This window comes from Anomalospiza imberbis, chromosome 23 (genome assembly GCF_031753505.1).
Source record: "Anomalospiza imberbis isolate Cuckoo-Finch-1a 21T00152 chromosome 23, ASM3175350v1, whole genome shotgun sequence".
Classification (NCBI taxonomy): Eukaryota; Metazoa; Chordata; class Aves; order Passeriformes; family Viduidae; genus Anomalospiza; species Anomalospiza imberbis.
This window is the reverse complement of record NC_089703.1, coordinates 6,712,427-6,730,051: the sequence shown is the minus strand read 5'-3', so window position 1 is coordinate 6,730,051 and position 17,625 is coordinate 6,712,427. Positions and strand designations below refer to the sequence as shown.

At 39.3% G+C, this 17,625-nt stretch overlaps 1 protein-coding gene across 1 annotated transcript; it reads left to right on the top strand.

Annotated features, from left to right (window-relative positions):
* The first annotated feature begins 10,035 nt into the window (after positions 1 to 10,035).
* Positions 10,036 to 17,321, top strand: C23H1orf159 (chromosome 23 C1orf159 homolog). The gene is made up of 6 exons (XM_068212786.1): positions 10,036 to 10,054; positions 10,188 to 10,294; positions 12,343 to 12,499; positions 14,104 to 14,129; positions 14,846 to 14,876; positions 17,170 to 17,321. The coding sequence occupies exons 1-6, from the start codon at positions 10,036 to 10,038 to the stop codon at positions 17,253 to 17,255; spliced, it is 426 nt and encodes a 141-aa protein (XP_068068887.1). The 3' UTR covers positions 17,256 to 17,321.
* Positions 17,322 to 17,625: the final 304 nt, after the last annotated feature.

Below are 17,625 nucleotides of genomic sequence, written 5' to 3'. Positions count from 1 at the left end.
TTTAGAATTTCAACTTTTCTCCTCAGTTTTTTAATTTCAACTTTTAAAACCATTCAATTCTTCTCTCAGTTTTTTTCATTTCAGCTTTTAAAACCCTTCAATTCTTCTCTCAGTTTTATAGTTTCAACTTTTCTCCTCAGTTTTATAATTTCAACTTTTAAAACCTCTGAGTCTGCTCTGTTTTATCATTTCACCTTTCCAACCCTTGATTCTTCACTCAGGTTTATCATTTCAGTGTCTAAAACCCTTTCATTATTCATTATTTCAGCTTTTCTCCTCGGATTTATCATGTTGGCTTTTCCAGCCCTTTCTGGTCCTGCTCTCAGCTTTATCACTTATTTTATTGAGCAGCTTTTGGCTGTGGTGTGGTTTGAAACCCAGGGAATTGTGAAACCACCTGAATTTCAGGCACAGTTTCTCTCCACTTCCCTCCTTTTCCAGCTGCTGAAGTAATTCCCAAGCTCCAGCAACACTTTCAGCAAGAAAAATGCTGATAATGCAGCAGGAAAAAAAAAAAAAAAAAGGAAACTGTGGAGATAATGAAAGCATTTTGCCTGCAGGAGTGGGAGGAAAGCCCTGAGTTGGTTGTGTTGCTTTTGAGAAGCAGCAAGAGGCAGAATTCCCTCCCGGGTTTCATTCCCGTGGGGATCCGAGCTGGCAGGGATTTGGGATTTGCTCCGAAGGTGAAATCCTGGCCGGGATTCCAAAATCTGCCCTCCCCACAAGGAGCTGGCAGGACAGTCCTCAGGGATTTTCTGTCCTCCAATTCGGGCGGAGTTTAATGTTTAAATGTTTAATTCTCAGCGTTTCAAACCCTTTCATCCTTCTGTCAGTTTTATAATTTCAACTTTTCTCCTCAGTTTTATCATTTCGGCTTTTCCAGCCCTCTCTGGTTCTGCTCTCAGCTTTATCTCTTCAGAATTACAGAATTCAGCAGCTTTTGGGTGTGGCTAATAATTTAATATCTTCTCATTCAGGCAGAGGCTTTTTATATATATATACACATTAAAATATATATATATATATTTTCTTTCCCAAATCCAAAGGGAAAACCCTGCCAAACATGGAACAGATTTCTGGGGGAATTTACTTTGCTGTGGGTGTTTGGTCCTGGGGAAATTTGTGTAGCACAGAATTTTGGGATGCAGGGAGTTTAAAGCTCGTCCCTTCCAATATTCCAGGTTTTTCCAGCCTGGCCTGGGACAATGCCAGGGATGGGGCAGCCACAAATTCCCTGGGAATTCCATCCCAGGCCCTCACAGGGCAAAATTCCTTCCCAATTTCCCGGGCAAACCTCCCCGCACGCTTCACTGCTCCGCAGGGCCGGTGGATCCTCGGTCTCCTGAAGGTTTTGGGGAGTTTTTTTCCTCTCTAAATTTCAATTTATGAGGTAAAACCTCGTCCTTGGAGACAACAAAACGTTGTGTTTGTCCAGAAAATGCTAAAAGTTGTTGTTCCTTCCCAGGGTGTGAAATCCTTGTGGGAATTCCAACATTTTCCTGCACCGGCCGGAAAATCCTGAGGGAAAAATATCTTCTAATTCAGGCTGAGGCTTTATATATATATTTATATATATATATTTTTTTCCCCAAAATCCACAGGGAAAACGCTGCCAAATGTAGAACACATTTTTAGGGTAATTTATTTTGCTGCGGGTGTTTGATCCTGAGGGAATTTGTGGGGAATCTGTCAATTTTGGGATGGTTTGGAGGGAATTTAAAGCTCCTCCCCTCAGGGGCGGTGGATCCTCGGTCTCCTGAAGGTTTTGGGGAGTTTTTCCTCTCTAAATTTCAATTTATGAGGTAAAACCTCGTCCTTGGAGACAGCAAAACATTGTGTTTGTCCAGAAAATGCTAAATTTGTTGTTCCTTCCCAGGGTGTGAAATCCTTGTGGGAATTCCAACATTTTCCTGTGCTGCTGGAAAATCCTGAGGGAAAAATATCTTCTAATTCAGGCTGAGGCTTTATATATATATTTATATTTTTTTTTTTTTCCCCAAAATCCACAGGGAAAACGCTGCCAAATGTAGAACAGATTTTTGGGTAATTTATTTTGCTGCGGGTGTTTGATCCTGAGGGAATTTGTGGGGAATCTGTCAATTTTGGGATGGTTTGGAGGGAATTTAAAGCTCCTCCTTCCCTCAGGGGCGGTGGATCCTCGGTCTCCTGAAGGTTTTGGGGATTTTTTTCCTCTCTAAATTTCAATTTATGAGGTAAAACCTCATCCTTGGAGACAACAAAACGTTGTGTTTGTCCAGAAAATGCTAAAAGTTGTTGTCCTTCTCAGGGTGTGAAATCCTTGTTTTAATTCCAACATTTTCCTGCGCCGGCCGGAAAATCCTGAGGGAAAAATATCTTCTAATTCAGGCTGAGGCTTTATATATATTTTTATTTATATATATTTTTTCCCTCCAAAATCCACAGGGAAAACGCTGCCAAATGTAGAACAGATTTTTAGGGTAATTTATTTTGCTGTGAGTGTTTGATCCTGAGGAAATTTGTGGGGAATCTGTCAATTTTGGGATGGTTTGGAGGGAATTTAAAGCTCCCCCTCTCCTCAGGGGCGGTGGATCCTCGGTCTCCTGAAGGTTTTGGGGATTTTTTTCCTCTCTAAATTTCAATTTATGAGGTAAAACCTCGTCCTTGGAGACAACAAAACGTTGTGTTTGTCCAGAAAATGCTAAAAGTTGTTTTTCTTTCCCAGGGTGTGAAATCCTTGTGGGAATTCCAACATTTTCCTGCGCCGTCTGGAAAATCCTGGGGGAAAATTATCTTCTAATTCAGGCGGAGGCTTTATATATATATTTTTTTCTTTTTTTTCCCCAAAATCCACAGGGAAAACGCTGCCAAATGTAGAACAGATTTTTGGGTAATTTATTTTGCTGTGGGTGTTTGATCCTGAGGGAATTTGTGGGGAATCTGTCAATTTTGGGATGGTTTGGAGGGAATTTAAAGCTCCTCCTTCCCTCAGGGCCGGTGGATCCTCGGTCTCCTGAAGGTTTTGGGGATTTTTTTCCTCTCTAAATTTCAATTTATGAGGTAAAACCTCGTCCTTGTAGACAACAAAACGTTGTGTTTGTCCAGAAAATGCTAAAAGTTGTTGTTCCTTCCCAGGGTGTGAAATCCTTGTGGGAATTCCAACATTTTCCTGCACCGGCCGGAAAATCCTGAGGGAAAAATATCTTCTAATTCAGGCTGAGGCTTTATATATATTTTTTTTTCTTTTTTTTCCCCAAAATCCACAAAGAAAACGCTGCCAAATGTAGAACAGATTTTTAGGGTAATTTATTTTGCTGTGGGTGTTTGATCCTGAGGAAATTTGTGGGGAATCTGTCAATTCTGGGATGGTTTGGAGGGAATTTAAAGCTCCCCCTCTCCTCAGGGGCGGTGGATCCTCGGTCTCCTGAAGGTTTTGGGGATTTTTTTTCCTCTCTAAATTTCAATTTATGAGGTAAAACCTCGTCCTTGGAGACAACAAAACGTTGTGTTTGTCCAGAAAATGCTAAAAGTTGTTGTTCCTTCCCAGGGTGTGAAATCCTTGTGGGAATTCCAACATTTTCCTGCACCGGCCGGAAAATCCTGAGGGAAAATTATCTTCTAATTCAGGCGGAGGCTTTATATATATTTTTTTTTCTTTTTTTTCCCCAAAATCCACAAAGAAAACGCTGCCAAATGTAGAACACATTTTTAGGGTAATTTATTTTGCTGCGGGTGTTTGATCCTGAGGAAATTTGTGGGGAATCTGTCAATTTTGGGATGGTTTGGAGGGAATTTAAAGCTCCCCCTCCCCTCAGGGGCGGTGGATCCTCGGTCTCCTGAAGGTTTTGGGGAGTTTTTTCCTCTCTAAATTTCAATTTATGAGGTAAAACCTCGTCCTTGGAGACAGCAAAACATTGTGTTTGTCCAGAAAATGCTAAAAGTTGTTTTTCTTTCCCAGGGTGTGAAATCCTTGTTTTAATTCCAACATTTTCCTGCGCTGGCCGGAAAATCCTGGGGGAAAAATATCTTCTAATTCAGACAGAGGCTTTATATATATATTTTTTTTCTTTTTTTCCCCAAAATCCACAAAGAAAACGCTGCCAAATGTAGAACAGATTTTTGGGGTAATTTATTTTGCTGTGGGTGTTTGATCCTGGGGAAATTTGTGGGGAATCTGTCAATTTTGGGATGGTTTGGAGGGAATTTAAAGCTCCTCCTTCCCTCAGGGGCGGTGGATCCTCGGTCTCCTGAAGGTTTTGGGGAGTTTTTTCCTCTCTAAATTTCAATTTATGAGGTAAAACCTCGTCCTTGGAGACAGCAAAACGTTGTGTTTGTCCAGAAAATGCTAAATTTGTTGTTCCTTCCCAGGGTGTGAAATCCTTGTGGGAATTCCAACATTTTCCTGTGCTGCTGGGAAATCCTGAGGGAAAAATATCTTCTAATTCAGGCAGAGGCTTTATATATATATATATTTTTTTTTTTTTTAAATATATATATTTGCCGGCAGAATTCCGGTGTCGTGAGTAAATAATTTGAGTTTATTCCCAAATTTTCTCCAGATCCGTGTTTTTCCTGGGAATGGAGGTGCCCTTTGTGCTTCTCCTGACCAGGCTCGTGGCAGAGGTTGCTGGAAAATCCATGGAAAACTCGGTGGGTGCTCCAGGAATTTTATTTTATTTTAATTTCTATTTTATTTTTTATTTTATTTTTATTTTATTTTATTTTTATTTTAGTTAATATTTATTTTTTTATTTTTTAAAATTTTATTTAACTTTATTTTTATTCTTATTTTTATTCTTATTTTTTATTCTTATTGTTTATTCTTATTGCTTATTCTTATTGTTTATTCTTATTTTTTATTCTTATTGTTTGTTCTTATTGTTTATTCTTATTGTTTATTCTTATTGTTTATTCTTATTTTTTATTATTATTGTTTGTTCTTATTGTTTGTTCTTATTGTTTGTTCTTATTGTTTGTTCTTATTGTTTGTTCTTATTGTTTGTTCTTATTTTTTATTTAATTTCATTTTAAATTTCTTTTTTTTATTTCATTTTTTATTTATTTCATTTTTTATTTATTTCTTTATTTATTTATTTCATTTTTTGTTTATTTCATTATTTATTTCATTATTTATTTCATTATTATTTATTTCTTTATTTATTTCATTATTTATTTATTTATTTATTTCATTATTTATTTCATTATTTATTTATTTATTTATTTCATTATTTATTTCATTATTTATTTATTTATTTATTTCATTATTTATTTCCTTTTATATTTCCTTTTATATTTCCTTTTATATTGCCTTTTATATTTCCTTTTATATTTATTTCCTTTTATATTTCCTTTTATATTTCCTTTGATATTTCCTTTGATATTTCCTTTTTTATTATGACTAATTTTTTTTTCATTTTACTTTTATTTTTTATCCGAAATCTTCTGTATTTTTATTTAGAAAATAAAAGCAAAATGGCTCCATAAAAGAAAAATAAAATAGATTTTTAAAAAAGAAAATCTATATCTAAATTAAAAATAAGAACGGATTTCTAAAAATAAAATGGATTTATAAAAATACAGATGGATTTCTAAAATAAAACTAAAAATACCCAAGTTTTGTCCTTTCTGGCAAAAGCTGCCGTGGTGTTAGGTGAATTATTGTGAATTTTGGGGGATGTGAGGTTCTCTTGGTGTTTGTTGCTGTTTCCCCGACGGAGAAGCGGCGCTGCCCTGGGAATGTCTCTGCGCAGGTGCCGCAGGCGCAGTGCTGCGTGGAAACGCTGGACGCCAACAGCTCCTGCCCGCTCGGCCAGCACTGCAGCCCAGGTGCGGACGGACTGGGGACAAATCCAGGGAAAGCCGCGGACAGCTCCGGGAGAAAAAGGGCAAAAGTCTTGTTATTCCCGTGGAATACTTCCTCCCTTTGCCCTTGGGAAAATTTGATTTTTCTGGGATAATCGCTGGGGCCTTTCAGAATTCCAGGGATGAAAAATGCCCAAATTCTTGTTATTCCCGTTGAATTTATTCCACCTTTTTCCCTTTGGAAAATTTGATTTTTCTGGGATAAACAGTGGAGGAATTCCAGGGATAAAAAGTTCCCAAATTCTTGTTATTCCTTTTTAATTTTTTCCCCTTTTTCCCTTTGGAAAATTTGATTTTTCTGGGATAATCACTGGGGCCTTTCAGAATTCCAGGGATGAAAAATTCCCAAATTCTTGTTATTCCCATTGAATTTATTCCACCTATTTCCCTTTGGAAAGTTTTATTTTTCTGGGATAATCACTGGGGCCTTTCAGAATTCCAGGGATAAAAAGTTCCCAAATTCTTGTTATTCCCGTTGAATATTTCCTCCCTTTGCCCTTGGGAAAATTTGATTTTTCTGGGATAATCGCTGGGGCCTTTCAGAATTCCAGGGATGAAAAATGCCCAAATTCTTGTTATTCCCGTTCAATTTATTCCACCTTTTTCCCTTTGGAAAGTTTGATTTTTCTGGGATAATCACGGGGCCCTTCAGAATCCCAGGGATAAAAGTTCCCAAATTCTTGTTATTCCCGTTGAATATTTCCTCCCCTTTTCCCTTTGGAAAATTTGATTTTTCTGGGATAATGACTGGGGCCTTTCAGAATTCCAGGGATGAAAAATGCCCAAATTCTTGTTATTCCCGTGGAATATTTCCTCCCTTTGCCCTTGGGAAAATTTGATTTTTTCTGGGATAATCACGGGGCCTTTCAGAATTCCAGGGATGAAAAATTCCCAAATTTTTGTTATTCCCTTTTAATTTTTTCCCCTTTTTCCCTTTGGAAAGTTTGATTTTTCTGGGATAAACAGTGGAGGAATTCCAGGGATAAAAAATGCCCAAATTCTTGTTATTCCCGTGGAATATTTCCTCCCTTTGCCCTTGGGAAAATTTGATTTTTCTGGGATAATCACGGGGCCTTTCAGAATTCCAGGGATGAAAAATGCCCAAATTCTTGTTATTCCCGTTCAATTTATTCCACCTTTTTCCCTTTGGAAAGTTTGATTTTTCTGGGATAATCACGGGGCCCTTCAGAATCCCAGGGATAAAAGTTCCCAAATTCTTGTTATTCCCGTTGAATATTTCCTCCCCTTTTCCCTTGGGAAAATTTGATTTTTCTGGGATAATCACTGGGGCCTTTCAGAATTCCAGGGATAAAAAGTTCCCAAATTCTTGTTATTCCCGTGGAATATTTCCTCCCTTTGCCCTTGGGAAAATTTGATTTTTCTGGGATAATCACTGGGGCCTTTCAGAATTCCAGGGATGAAAAATGCCCAAATTCTTGTTATTCCCGTTCAATTTATTCCACCTTTTTCCCTTTGGAAAGTTTTATTTTTCTGGGATAAACAGCGGAAGAATTCCAGGGATAAAAAATGCCCAAATTTTTGTTATTCCCTTTTAATTTTCCTCCCCTTTTCCCTTGGGAAAATTTGATTTTTCTGGGATAAACAGCAGAAGAATTCCAGGGATAAAAATTTCCCAAACTCTTGTTATTCCCATTGAATATTTCCTCCCTTTTCCCATGGGAAAATTTGATTTTTCTGGGATAATCGCTGGGGCCTTTCAGAATTCCAGGGATGAAAAATGCCCAAATTCTTGTTATTCCCGTTCAATTTATTCCACCTTTTTCCCTTTGGAAAGTTTTATTTTTCTGGGATAAACAGCGGAAGAATTCCAAGGATAAAAAATACCCAAACTCTTGTTATTCCCATTGAATTTATTCCACCTTTTTCCCTTTGGAAAGTTTTCTGGGATAAACAGTGGAGGAATTCCAGGGATAAAAAATTCCCAAATTCTTGTTATTCCCATTGAATTTATTCCACCTTTTTCCCTTTGGAAAGTTTTCTGGGATAAACAGTGGAGGAATTCCAGGGATGAAAAATTCCCAAATTCTTGTTATTCCCTTTTAATTTTTCCTTCCCTTTTCCCTTTGGAAAATTTGATTTTTCTGGGATAAACAGTGGAGGAATTCCAGGGATAAAAAATTCCCAAATTCTTGTTATTCCCGTTGAATATTTCCTCCCTTTTCCCTTGGGAAAATTTGATTTTTCTGGGATAATCGCTGGGGCCTTTCAGAATTCCAGGGATGAAAAATGCCCAAATTCTTGTTATTCCCGTTCAATTTATTCCACCTATTTCCCTTTGGAAAGTTTTATTTTTCTGGGATAATCGCTGGGGCCTTTCAGAATTCCAGGGATAAAAAGTTCCCAAATTCTTGTTATTCCCGTGGAATATTTCCTCCCTTTGCCCTTGGGAAAATTTGATTTTTTCTGGGATAATCACGGGGCCTTTCAGAATTCCAGGGATGAAAAATTCCCAAATTCTTGTTATTCCTTTTTAATTTTTTTCCCCTTTTTCCCTTTGGAAAGTTTGATTTTTCTGGGATAATCACGGGGCCTTTCAGAATCCCAGGGATAAAAGTTCCCAAATTCTTGTTATTCCCGTGGAATATTTCCTCCCTTTGCCCTTGGGAAAATTTGATTTTTCTGGGATAATCACGGGGCCCTTCAGAATTCCAGGGATGAAAAATGCCCAAATTCTTGTTATTCCCGTTGAATTTATTCCACCTTTTTCCCTTTGGAAAGTTTGATTTTTCTGGGATAATCACGGGGCCCTTCAGAATCCCAGGGATAAAAGTTCCCAAATTCTTGTTATTCCCATTGAATATTTCCTCCCTTTTCCCTTGGGAAAATTTGATTTTTCTGGGATAATCGCTGGGGCCTTTCAGAATTCCAGGGATAAAAAATTCCCAAATTCTTGTTATTCCCGTGGAATATTTCCTCCCCTTTTCCCTTTGGAAAATTTGATTTTTCTGGGATAATGACTGGGGCCTTTCAGAATTCCAGAGATGAAAAATTCCCAAATTCTTGTTATTCCCGTTGAATTTATTCCACCTTTTTCCCTTTGGAAAGTTTTCTTTTTCTGGGATAAACAGCGGAAGAATTCCAGGGATAAAAAGTTCCCAAATTCTTGTTATTCCTTTTTAATTTTTTCCCCTTTTTCCCTTTGGAAAATTTGATTTTTCTGGGATAATCACTGGGGCCTTTCAGAATTCCAGGGATGAAAAATTCCTAAATTTTTGTTATTCCCGTTGAATTTATTCCACCTATTTCCCTTTGGAAAGTTTTATTTTTCTGGGATAATCACTGGGCCTTTCAGAATTCCAGGGATGAAAAATTCCCAAATTTTTGTTATTCCCTTTTAATTTTTTCCCCCTTTATTCCTTTGGAAAAATTAATTTTTCTGGGATGATCACTGGGGCCTTGGAGAAATCCAGGGAGTAAAAAATCCCCAGATTTTCTGGACTTGAACACCAAAATCCAGCAGTTTGGGTGTGCAAATTAATGAATTAATTAATATTTCCTCATAATTCCTTCTCCTTTTTCCCTTTGGGAAAGTTTTATTTTTCCTGGGGATAAAAATTTCGGGGGATAAAAATTTCGGGGGATAAAATTTGGGGAATAAAATTTTGGGATAAATTTTGGGGATAAAAATTGGGGGGGTAAAAATTTTGGGGAAAAATATCGGGGGATAAAATTTGGGAAATAAAATTTTGGGGGATAAATTTTGGGGAAAAAATTGTGGGGGATAAAAATTTTGGGATAAAAATTTTGGGGATAAGCATTGGGGATAAAAATTTTGGGGAATACATTTTGGGGGAAAAAATTTGGGGAAAAAATTTCGGGGGATAAAATTTTGGGGATAAATTTTGGGATAAAATTTGGGGGGGTAAAAATTTTGGGGAAAAATATCGGGGGATAAAATTTGGGAAATAAAATTTTGGGAGATAAATTTTGGGGAAAAATTTGTGGGGGATAAAAATTTTGGGGATAAGCATGGGGGATAAAAATTTTGGGGAATACATTTTGGGGGAAAAAATTTGGGGAAAAAATTTCGGGGGATAAAATTTCGGGGGATAAAATTTCGGGGGATAAATTTTGGGGATGAAATTGGCGAATAAAATTTTGGGCTTGAAATTTGGGCATAAACATTGGCAATAAAATTTTGGGGATAAAATTTGGGAATAAAACCTCTTCAGTATGGACAAGGTGCAATCCGGTGCTGTTTGCACCCCCCCAAAAAATGGAATTTCTGCTTCTTTTTTTTTTCCCCTCTAAAATGTGGGAATTGCCAGGGAATGGGGAATCGCCTTGGTCCGTGCCTGTTCTCCCGTGGGTTTGTGGTTTTGCAGGCTGCTACCGGAGGTGGAACGAGGACGGGAGCAGCAGCTGCGTCCGGTGCAGGAATGAGAGCCTGGCCCGCGGCCCCAGCGAGTGCCGGAGCCGTGAGTTCCTCACCGCTTCCCTCCTTTAGGCCGGAAACCAACGGCAATCCATCGTCATAATTAACATAAATTCATTGGCGTCGATTGCTGCAGAGACGCCCCAGAAATGCAGGAAAATATTGTGATTTTTGAATTTTTTATTTGAATCCATCGTCATAATTAGCATAAATGAATTGGCGTCGATTACTGCAGAGACGCCCCAGAAATGCAGCAGAAAATGGAGATTATTGGGTTTTTTATTTGAATCCATCGTCATAATTAGCATAAATGAGTTGGCGTCGATTGCTGCAGAGACGCCCCAGAAATGCAGCAGAAAATGGAGATTATTGGGTTTTTTATTTGAATTAATTGTCATAATTAGTATAAATTCGTTGGCGTCAATTACTGCAGAAACGCCCCAAAAATGCAGCAGAAAATGGAGATTATTGGGTTTTTTATTTGAATTAATTGTCATAATTAGCATAAATGAATTGGCGTCGATTACTGCAGAAACGCCCCAGAAATGCAGGAAAATATTGTGATTTTTGAATTTTTTATTTGAATTAATTGTCATAATTAGCATAAATGAATTGGCGTCGATTGCTGCAGAGACGCCCCAGAAATGCAGCAGAAAATGGAGATTATTGGGTTTTTCATTTGAATTCATTGTCATAATTAGCATAAATGAATTGGCGTCGATTACTGCAGAGACGCCCCAGAAATGCAGCAGAAAATGGAGATTATTGGGTTTTTCATTTGAATTCCTTGTCATAATTAGTATAAATGAATTGGCATCGATTGCTGCAGAGACGCCCCAGAAATGCAGGAAAATATTGTGATTTTTGAATTTTTTATTGGAATCCATCGTCATAATTAGCATAAATGAATTGGCGTCGATTACTGCAGAGACGCCCCAGAAATGCAGCAGAAAATGGAGATTATTGGGTTTTTTATTTGAATCAATTGTCATAATTAGTATAAATGAATTGGCATCGATTACTGCAGAGACGCCCCAGAAATGCAGGAAAATATTGTGATTTTTGAATTTTTTATTTGAATTGATCGTCATAATTAGTATAAATGATTTGGCGTTGATTACTGCAGAAACGCCCCAGAAATGCAGCTTGGGAAAAGGGGGTTTGTGGGGAAAAATGAGGTAAAAAGGGGGTTTGTGGGGAAAAATGAGGTAAAAAGGGAGTTTGTGGGGAAAAAGGGGTTTAGGGAGTTAGAATGAGGGAAAAAAAGGGATTTTGTGGGGTAAAAGGGGATTTAAGGAGTTAAAATGAGTCAAAAACGGGATTTTGTGAGGTAAAAAGGGGATTTAGGGTGTTAGAATGCGGTAAAAAAGGGATTTTGTGCGGTAAAAAAGGGATTTTGGAGTTAAAATGAGGTAAAAAAGGGATTTTGGAGTTGAAATGAGGTAAAAAGGGGATTTTGTGTGTTTAAAGGTGATTTCAGGAGTTAAAATGAGCTAAAAAAGGGACTTTGTTGGTTAAAATGAGGTAAAAAAGGGATTTTGTGGGTTAAAAAAGGGGTTTTGTGGGTTAAAATGAGGTAAAAAAGGGATTTTGTGGGTTAAAAAAGGGATTTTGTGGGGTAAAAAAGGGATTTTGTGGGTTAAAATGAGGTAAAAAAGGGACTTTGTGGGTTTAAAAGCGATTTCGGGAGTTAAAATGAGCTAAAAAAGGGACTTTGTGGGTTAAAATGAGGTAAAAAAGGGATTTTGTGGGTTAAAAAAGGGATTTTGTGGGGTAAAATGAGGTAAAAAAGGGGATTTTGTGGGTTAAAATGAGGTAAAAAAGGGATTTTGTGGGTTGAAAAAGGGATTTTTTTGGGTAAAATGAGGTAAAAAAGGGATTTTGTGGGTTAAAAAAGGGATTTTGTGGGGTAAAATGAGGTAAAAAAGGGATTTTGTGGGTTGAAAAAGGGATTTTTTTGGGTAAAATGAGGTAAAAAAGGGATTTTGTGGGTTGAAAAAGGGATTTTTTTGGGTAAAATGAGGTAAAAAAGGGATTTTGTGGGGTAAAATGAGGTTAAAATGGATTTTATGAGTTAAAAAAGGGATTTAGGGTGTTAAAATGAGTTTTTTGATCATTTTTTCCCAGGGGGCCCCGAAGTCGCCGCTTCCCTGATTTTGGGGACGTTTTTCCTCAGTTTATTCCTGATCCTTTCTGTGGCTTCTTTCTTCTACCTCAAACGAGCCAACAAACTCCCAAAGATTTTCTACAGAAGGAACAAAGGTAAAAAAACCCTTTAATTATGCATTCCTTAATGAACTTTGCTCTGCTGATTGGTTGAAATGGGGATTTTTCCTTGAAAATGCCCATTTTGGGCTGATAAATCCCCATTTTGTGGAGAAAAATTGCCATTTTTGGGCTCCTGAATTCGCATTCTGTGGTGAAAATCCAAGTTCTGGGCTCATAAATTCTCATTTTGTGGTGAAAATTCTCATTTAGAGCTCAAAAATCCCCATTTTGGGCTGCTAAATCCCTATTTTGGGAAGAAATTCCCAATTTTGTGGGGAAAAATCCCAGATTTTATGGAAAAAATCCCCCATTTTGAGCTCATAAATTTCCATTTTGGGCTGCTAAATCCCTATTTTGGGAAGAAATTCCCAATTTAGTGGGAAAAATGCCTGATTGTATGGGAAAAAAATCCCCAGTTTTGTGGAGATAATTCCCATTTTGAGCTCACAAATTCCCATTTTGTGGAGAAAATTCCCATTTTGGGTTGCTAAATCCTCATTTTGAGCTCATAAATTCCCAATTTTGTGGTGAAAATTCCCATTTTGAGCTCATAAATCCCAATTTTGAGGAGAAAATTCCCATTTTGAGCTCATAAATCCCAATTTTGTGGAGAAAATTCCCATTTTGAGCACATAAATCCCAATTTTGTGGTGAAAATTCCCATTCTGAGCTCATAAATTCCCAATTTTCTGGAGAAAATTCCCATTTTGAGCTCAGAAATCCCAATTTTCTGATGAAAATTCCCATTTTCAGCTCATAAATCCCAATTTTCTGGTGAAAATTCCCATTTTGAGCACATAAATCCCAATTTTCTGGAGAAAATTCCCATTTTGAGCACATAAATCCCAATTTTGTGGTGAAAATTCCCATTTTGAGCTCAGAAATCCCAATTTAGTGGTGAAAATTCCCATTTTGAGCTCAGAAATCCCAATTTTGTGGTGAAAATTCCCAATTTTCTGGAGAAAATTCCCATTTTGAGCTCATAAATTCCCAATTTTGTGGTGAAAATTCCCATTTTGAGCACATAAATCCCAATTTTGTGGTGAAAATTCCCATTTTGAGCTCATAAATTCCCAATTTTGTGGTGAAAATTCCCATTTTGAGCTCAGAAATTCCCATTTTGAGCTCATAAATTCCCAATTGTGTGGTGAAAATTCCCATTTTGAGCTCATAGATTCTCAATTTTCTGGAGAAAATCCCATTTTGAGCTCAGAATTCCCAATTTTGTGGTGAAAATTCCCAATTGTGTGGTGAAAATTCCCATTTTGAGCTCAGAAATCCCAATTTTCTGGTGAAAATTCCCATTTTGAGCTCATAAATCCCAATTTTCTGATGAAAATTCCCATTTTGAGCTCAGAAATCCCAATTTTATGGAGAAATTCCCCATTTTGTGCCAATAAATTCTCCAGTCTTGAGAGTCCTACACCAAATCAACTCTCCAGATGGGATTTTTGGCTCTTTGGGTTGGATTTTGGGACAAAATTCCATTTTCAACAAGAAAATTATTCCCTCCGTGGCTGTGTTTTTGGAAAATGAACATTCCCAGCCTTCAAATTAATTAAAATAATGTTAATGAATTTCTTTTTCTTCTCTTTTAGCATCTGTTCTGCAGCCCAGTGAAGCAGTGAGTGACTTCTGCTTTTATGGGAACATTAAATCAACAAGAATTTCCATTTTAATTAACAAGAATTTCCATTTTAATTAACGAGAATTTCCATTTTAATTAACGAGAATTTCCATTTCAATTAACAAAATCGAGACGTCATTAAGCAACTCCTTAATTGACGCATGAGACTGAAATGAAACCCAAGAGATTTTGGGGTTCTTTGGATCCAAACTGGGACAAAAATGGAAAAAAAGTCAAGGAAGAAATCTGTAAACACGGAAAATTTTAGGAATCCTAAAAAATTCCTACTTTTTTAAAGGAAAAACTGTTAAAAAAGTGCTTTTTTTACATGAATATTACTGAAATTCTAAAAAATTCCTGGATTTTTAAAGGAAAAACTGTTCAAAAAGTGCTTTTTTCCCACATGAATATTACTGAAATTCTAAAAAATTCCTGGATTTTTAAAGGAAAAACTCTAAAAGTGCTTTTTTCCACAATATTATTGGAATTTAAAAAAATTCCTGGATTTTTAAAGGAAAAACTCTAAAAGTGCTTTTTTCCACAATGATATTATTGGAATTTAAAAAAATTCCTGGATTTTTAAAGGAAAAACTGTTTAAAAAGTGCTTTTTTTACATGAATATTGCTGGAATTTTTAAAATTCCTGAATTTTTAAAGGAAGAACTCTTTAAAAAGTGCTTTTTTTTTGAGCTTCTCCCTCTCCTGTTCCACAGGCATCCATGATCCCTCCTCCAGCTTCTTCAGGTGAGGAGATTTCCCCTGGAATGTGCAAAAAATCAGCAGAAAATCCCCAAAATTCCCGGGATAAGGAGCGGGATTTGATTTTTCTAATGGGATTTCTTGCCTTGATTCATGCAGGACAAAATATTGATGGGATTTCTGGTGGGAAATGCGTTCCTGGGGTCTGCGTGGCCTGGGGGCTGGGATCAGGGGCTTTGGGGCTGGCTTTAGTTTGGGGCTGGCTTTAGTTTGGGGTTGGGTTTAGTGGGTTTAGTTTTGGGTTTGGAGCTGGGTTTAGTGGCTTTAGTTTTGGGGTTGGGTTTAGTGGGTTTAGTTTTGGGTTTTGGGTTGGGTTTAGTGGGTTTAGTTTGGGGTTGGGTTTAGTGGGTTTAGTTTGGGGTTGGGTTTTGTGGGTTTAGTTTTGGGGTTGGGTTTAGTGGGTTTAGTTTTGCGTTTTGGGTTGGGTTTAGTGGGTTTAGTTTTGGGTTTGGGGCTAGGTTTAGTGGCTTTAGTTTTGGGGTTGGGTTTTGTGGGTTTAGTTTTGGGGTTGGGTTTAGTGGGTTTAGTTTTGCGTTTTGGGTTGGGTTTAGTGGGTTTAGTTTTGGGTTTGGGGCTAGGTTTAGTGGCTTTAGTTTTGGGGTTGGGTTTAGTGGGTTTAGTTTTGTGTTTTGGGTTGTGTTTAGTGGGTTTAGTTTTGGGTTTGGAGCTGGGTTTAGTGGCTTTAGTTTTGGGTTGGGTTTATTGGGTTTAGTTTTGGGTTTTGGGTTGGGTTTAGTGGGTTTAGTTTTGGGTTGGGTTTAGTGGGTTTAGTTTTGGGTTGGGTTTAGTGGCTTTGGTTTGGGGCTGGGTTTAGTGGGTTTAGTGTGGAGGGTTGGGTTTTGGGGATTTAGGCTTGGTTTTGTGGGTTTGGGGTTGGGTTTTGTGGGGTTAATATTGGGTTTGGGGTTAAAAACCGCAAAACACAACTCCAGCCCCCCAAAACCCAAACCTAAACCCCCAAAACCCAACCCCAAACCCTCCTGCACCTCAGTCCCCACATCCCACCTCCTCCTGCCTTTGGGAATTCCCTGTGGGATCCCATTCCCAGGGATCTTTGGGATGTTTCGTCCTGGCAGTGCGGAAGCCGCGCTAAAACCCAAATCCCAAACCCACAATATCCAACCCCAAACCTAAATCCCCAAAACCCAACCCCAAACCCTCCTGCTCCTCAATCCCCACCTCCCCCCTCTCTGTTCTTTGGGAATTCCCTGTGGGATCCCATTCCCAGGGATTTTGGGGATGTTTTGTCCTGGCAGTGAGGAAGCCGTGCTAAAACCCAAATCCCCAACCCCAAATCCCACTGCCCCAAAACCCAACCCCAAACCCTCTGCACCCCAATCCCCACATGCCACCTCCCTGTTCTTTGGGAATTCCCTCTGGGATCCCATGCCCAGGGATTTTTGGGATGTTTCGTCCTGGCAGTGTGGAAGCCGTGCTAAAACCCAAATCCCAATCCCAAACCTAGACCCACAAAACTCAACCCCAACCCCAAACCCTCTGCACCCCAATCCCCACATGCCACCTCCGTGTTTTTTGGGAATTCCCTGTGGGATCCCATTCCCAGGGATTTTGGGGATGTTTCGTCCTGGCAGTGTGGAAGCCGCGCTAAAACCCAAATCCCAAACCCACAATATCCAACCCCAAACCTAAATCCCCAAAACCCAACCCCAAATCCCCCTGCTCCTCAATCCCCGCCTCCCCCCTCTCCGTTCTTTGGGAATTCCCTCTGGGATCCCATCCCCAGGGTTTTTTTTGGGATGTTTTCTCCCGGCAGTGCGGAAGCCGCGCTAAAACCCAAATCCCCAACCCCAAATCCCACTGCCCCAAAACCCAACCCCAAACCCTCTGCACCCCAATCCCCACATGCCACCTCCGTGTTTTTTGGGAATTCCCTCTGGGATCCCATGCCCAGGGATTTTTGGGATGTTTCGTCCTGGCAGTGCGGAAGCCGCGCTAAAACCCAAATCCCCAACCCCAAATCCCACTGCCCCAAAACCCAACCCCAAACCCTCTGCACCCCAATCCCCACATGCCACCTCCGTGTTTTTTGGGAATTCCCTGTGGGATCCCATTCCCAGGGTTTTTTTTTGGGATGTTTTCTCCCGGCAGTGCGGAAGCCATGCTAAAACCCAAATCCCCAACCCCAAATCCCACTGCCCCAAAACCCAACCCCAAACCCTCTGCACCCCAATCCCCACATGCCACCTGCGTGTTCTTTGGGAATTCCCTGTGGGATCCCATTCCCAGGGTTTTTTTTTGGGATGTTTTCTCCCGGCAGTGCGGAAGCCGCGCTACGTCCGCCGCGAGCGCTCGCTGGGCCCGGCCGGCCCCGGCCCCGCCGACAGCCGGGTCAGCAACGTGTGAGCCCGGCCCCGAGAGCCTGGCCCCTCTTCCCGAGCCCAGGAAATCCCTGGAAGCTGCTGATCCCACAGGAATCCCACAGGGTTTGTGCCAAAGCTCGCCCCCGGCGCCGGGGCGCCGCCGGGATCTGGGGGGTTTTTCCTGTTTGGAGAGAATCCTTAAGGAATTTGGGGGAATTTTCCTGTTTGGGGGAGAGTTCCTGATGGATTTGGGGGAATTTTTTTCCTGTTTGGGGGAGAGTTCCTGATGGATTTGGGGGATTTTTCCCTGTTTGGAGAGAATCCTTAAGGAATTTGGGGGAATTTTCCTGTTTGGGGGAGAGTTCCTGATGGATTTGGGGGATTTTTCCCTCTTTGGAGAGAATCCTTAAGGA

Excerpts from the sequence above, each read along its gene's own strand:
- C23H1orf159 (XM_068212786.1), top strand. Across the intron at positions 10,295-12,342 it reads GGAGCCGTGAGTTCCTCACC|TTTTTTGATCATTTTTTCCC; the intron begins GCTTCCCTCCTT and ends TGTTAAAATGAG. Across the intron at positions 12,500-14,103 it reads TTTCTACAGAAGGAACAAAG|CATCTGTTCTGCAGCCCAGT; the intron begins GTAAAAAAACCC and ends CTTCTCTTTTAG.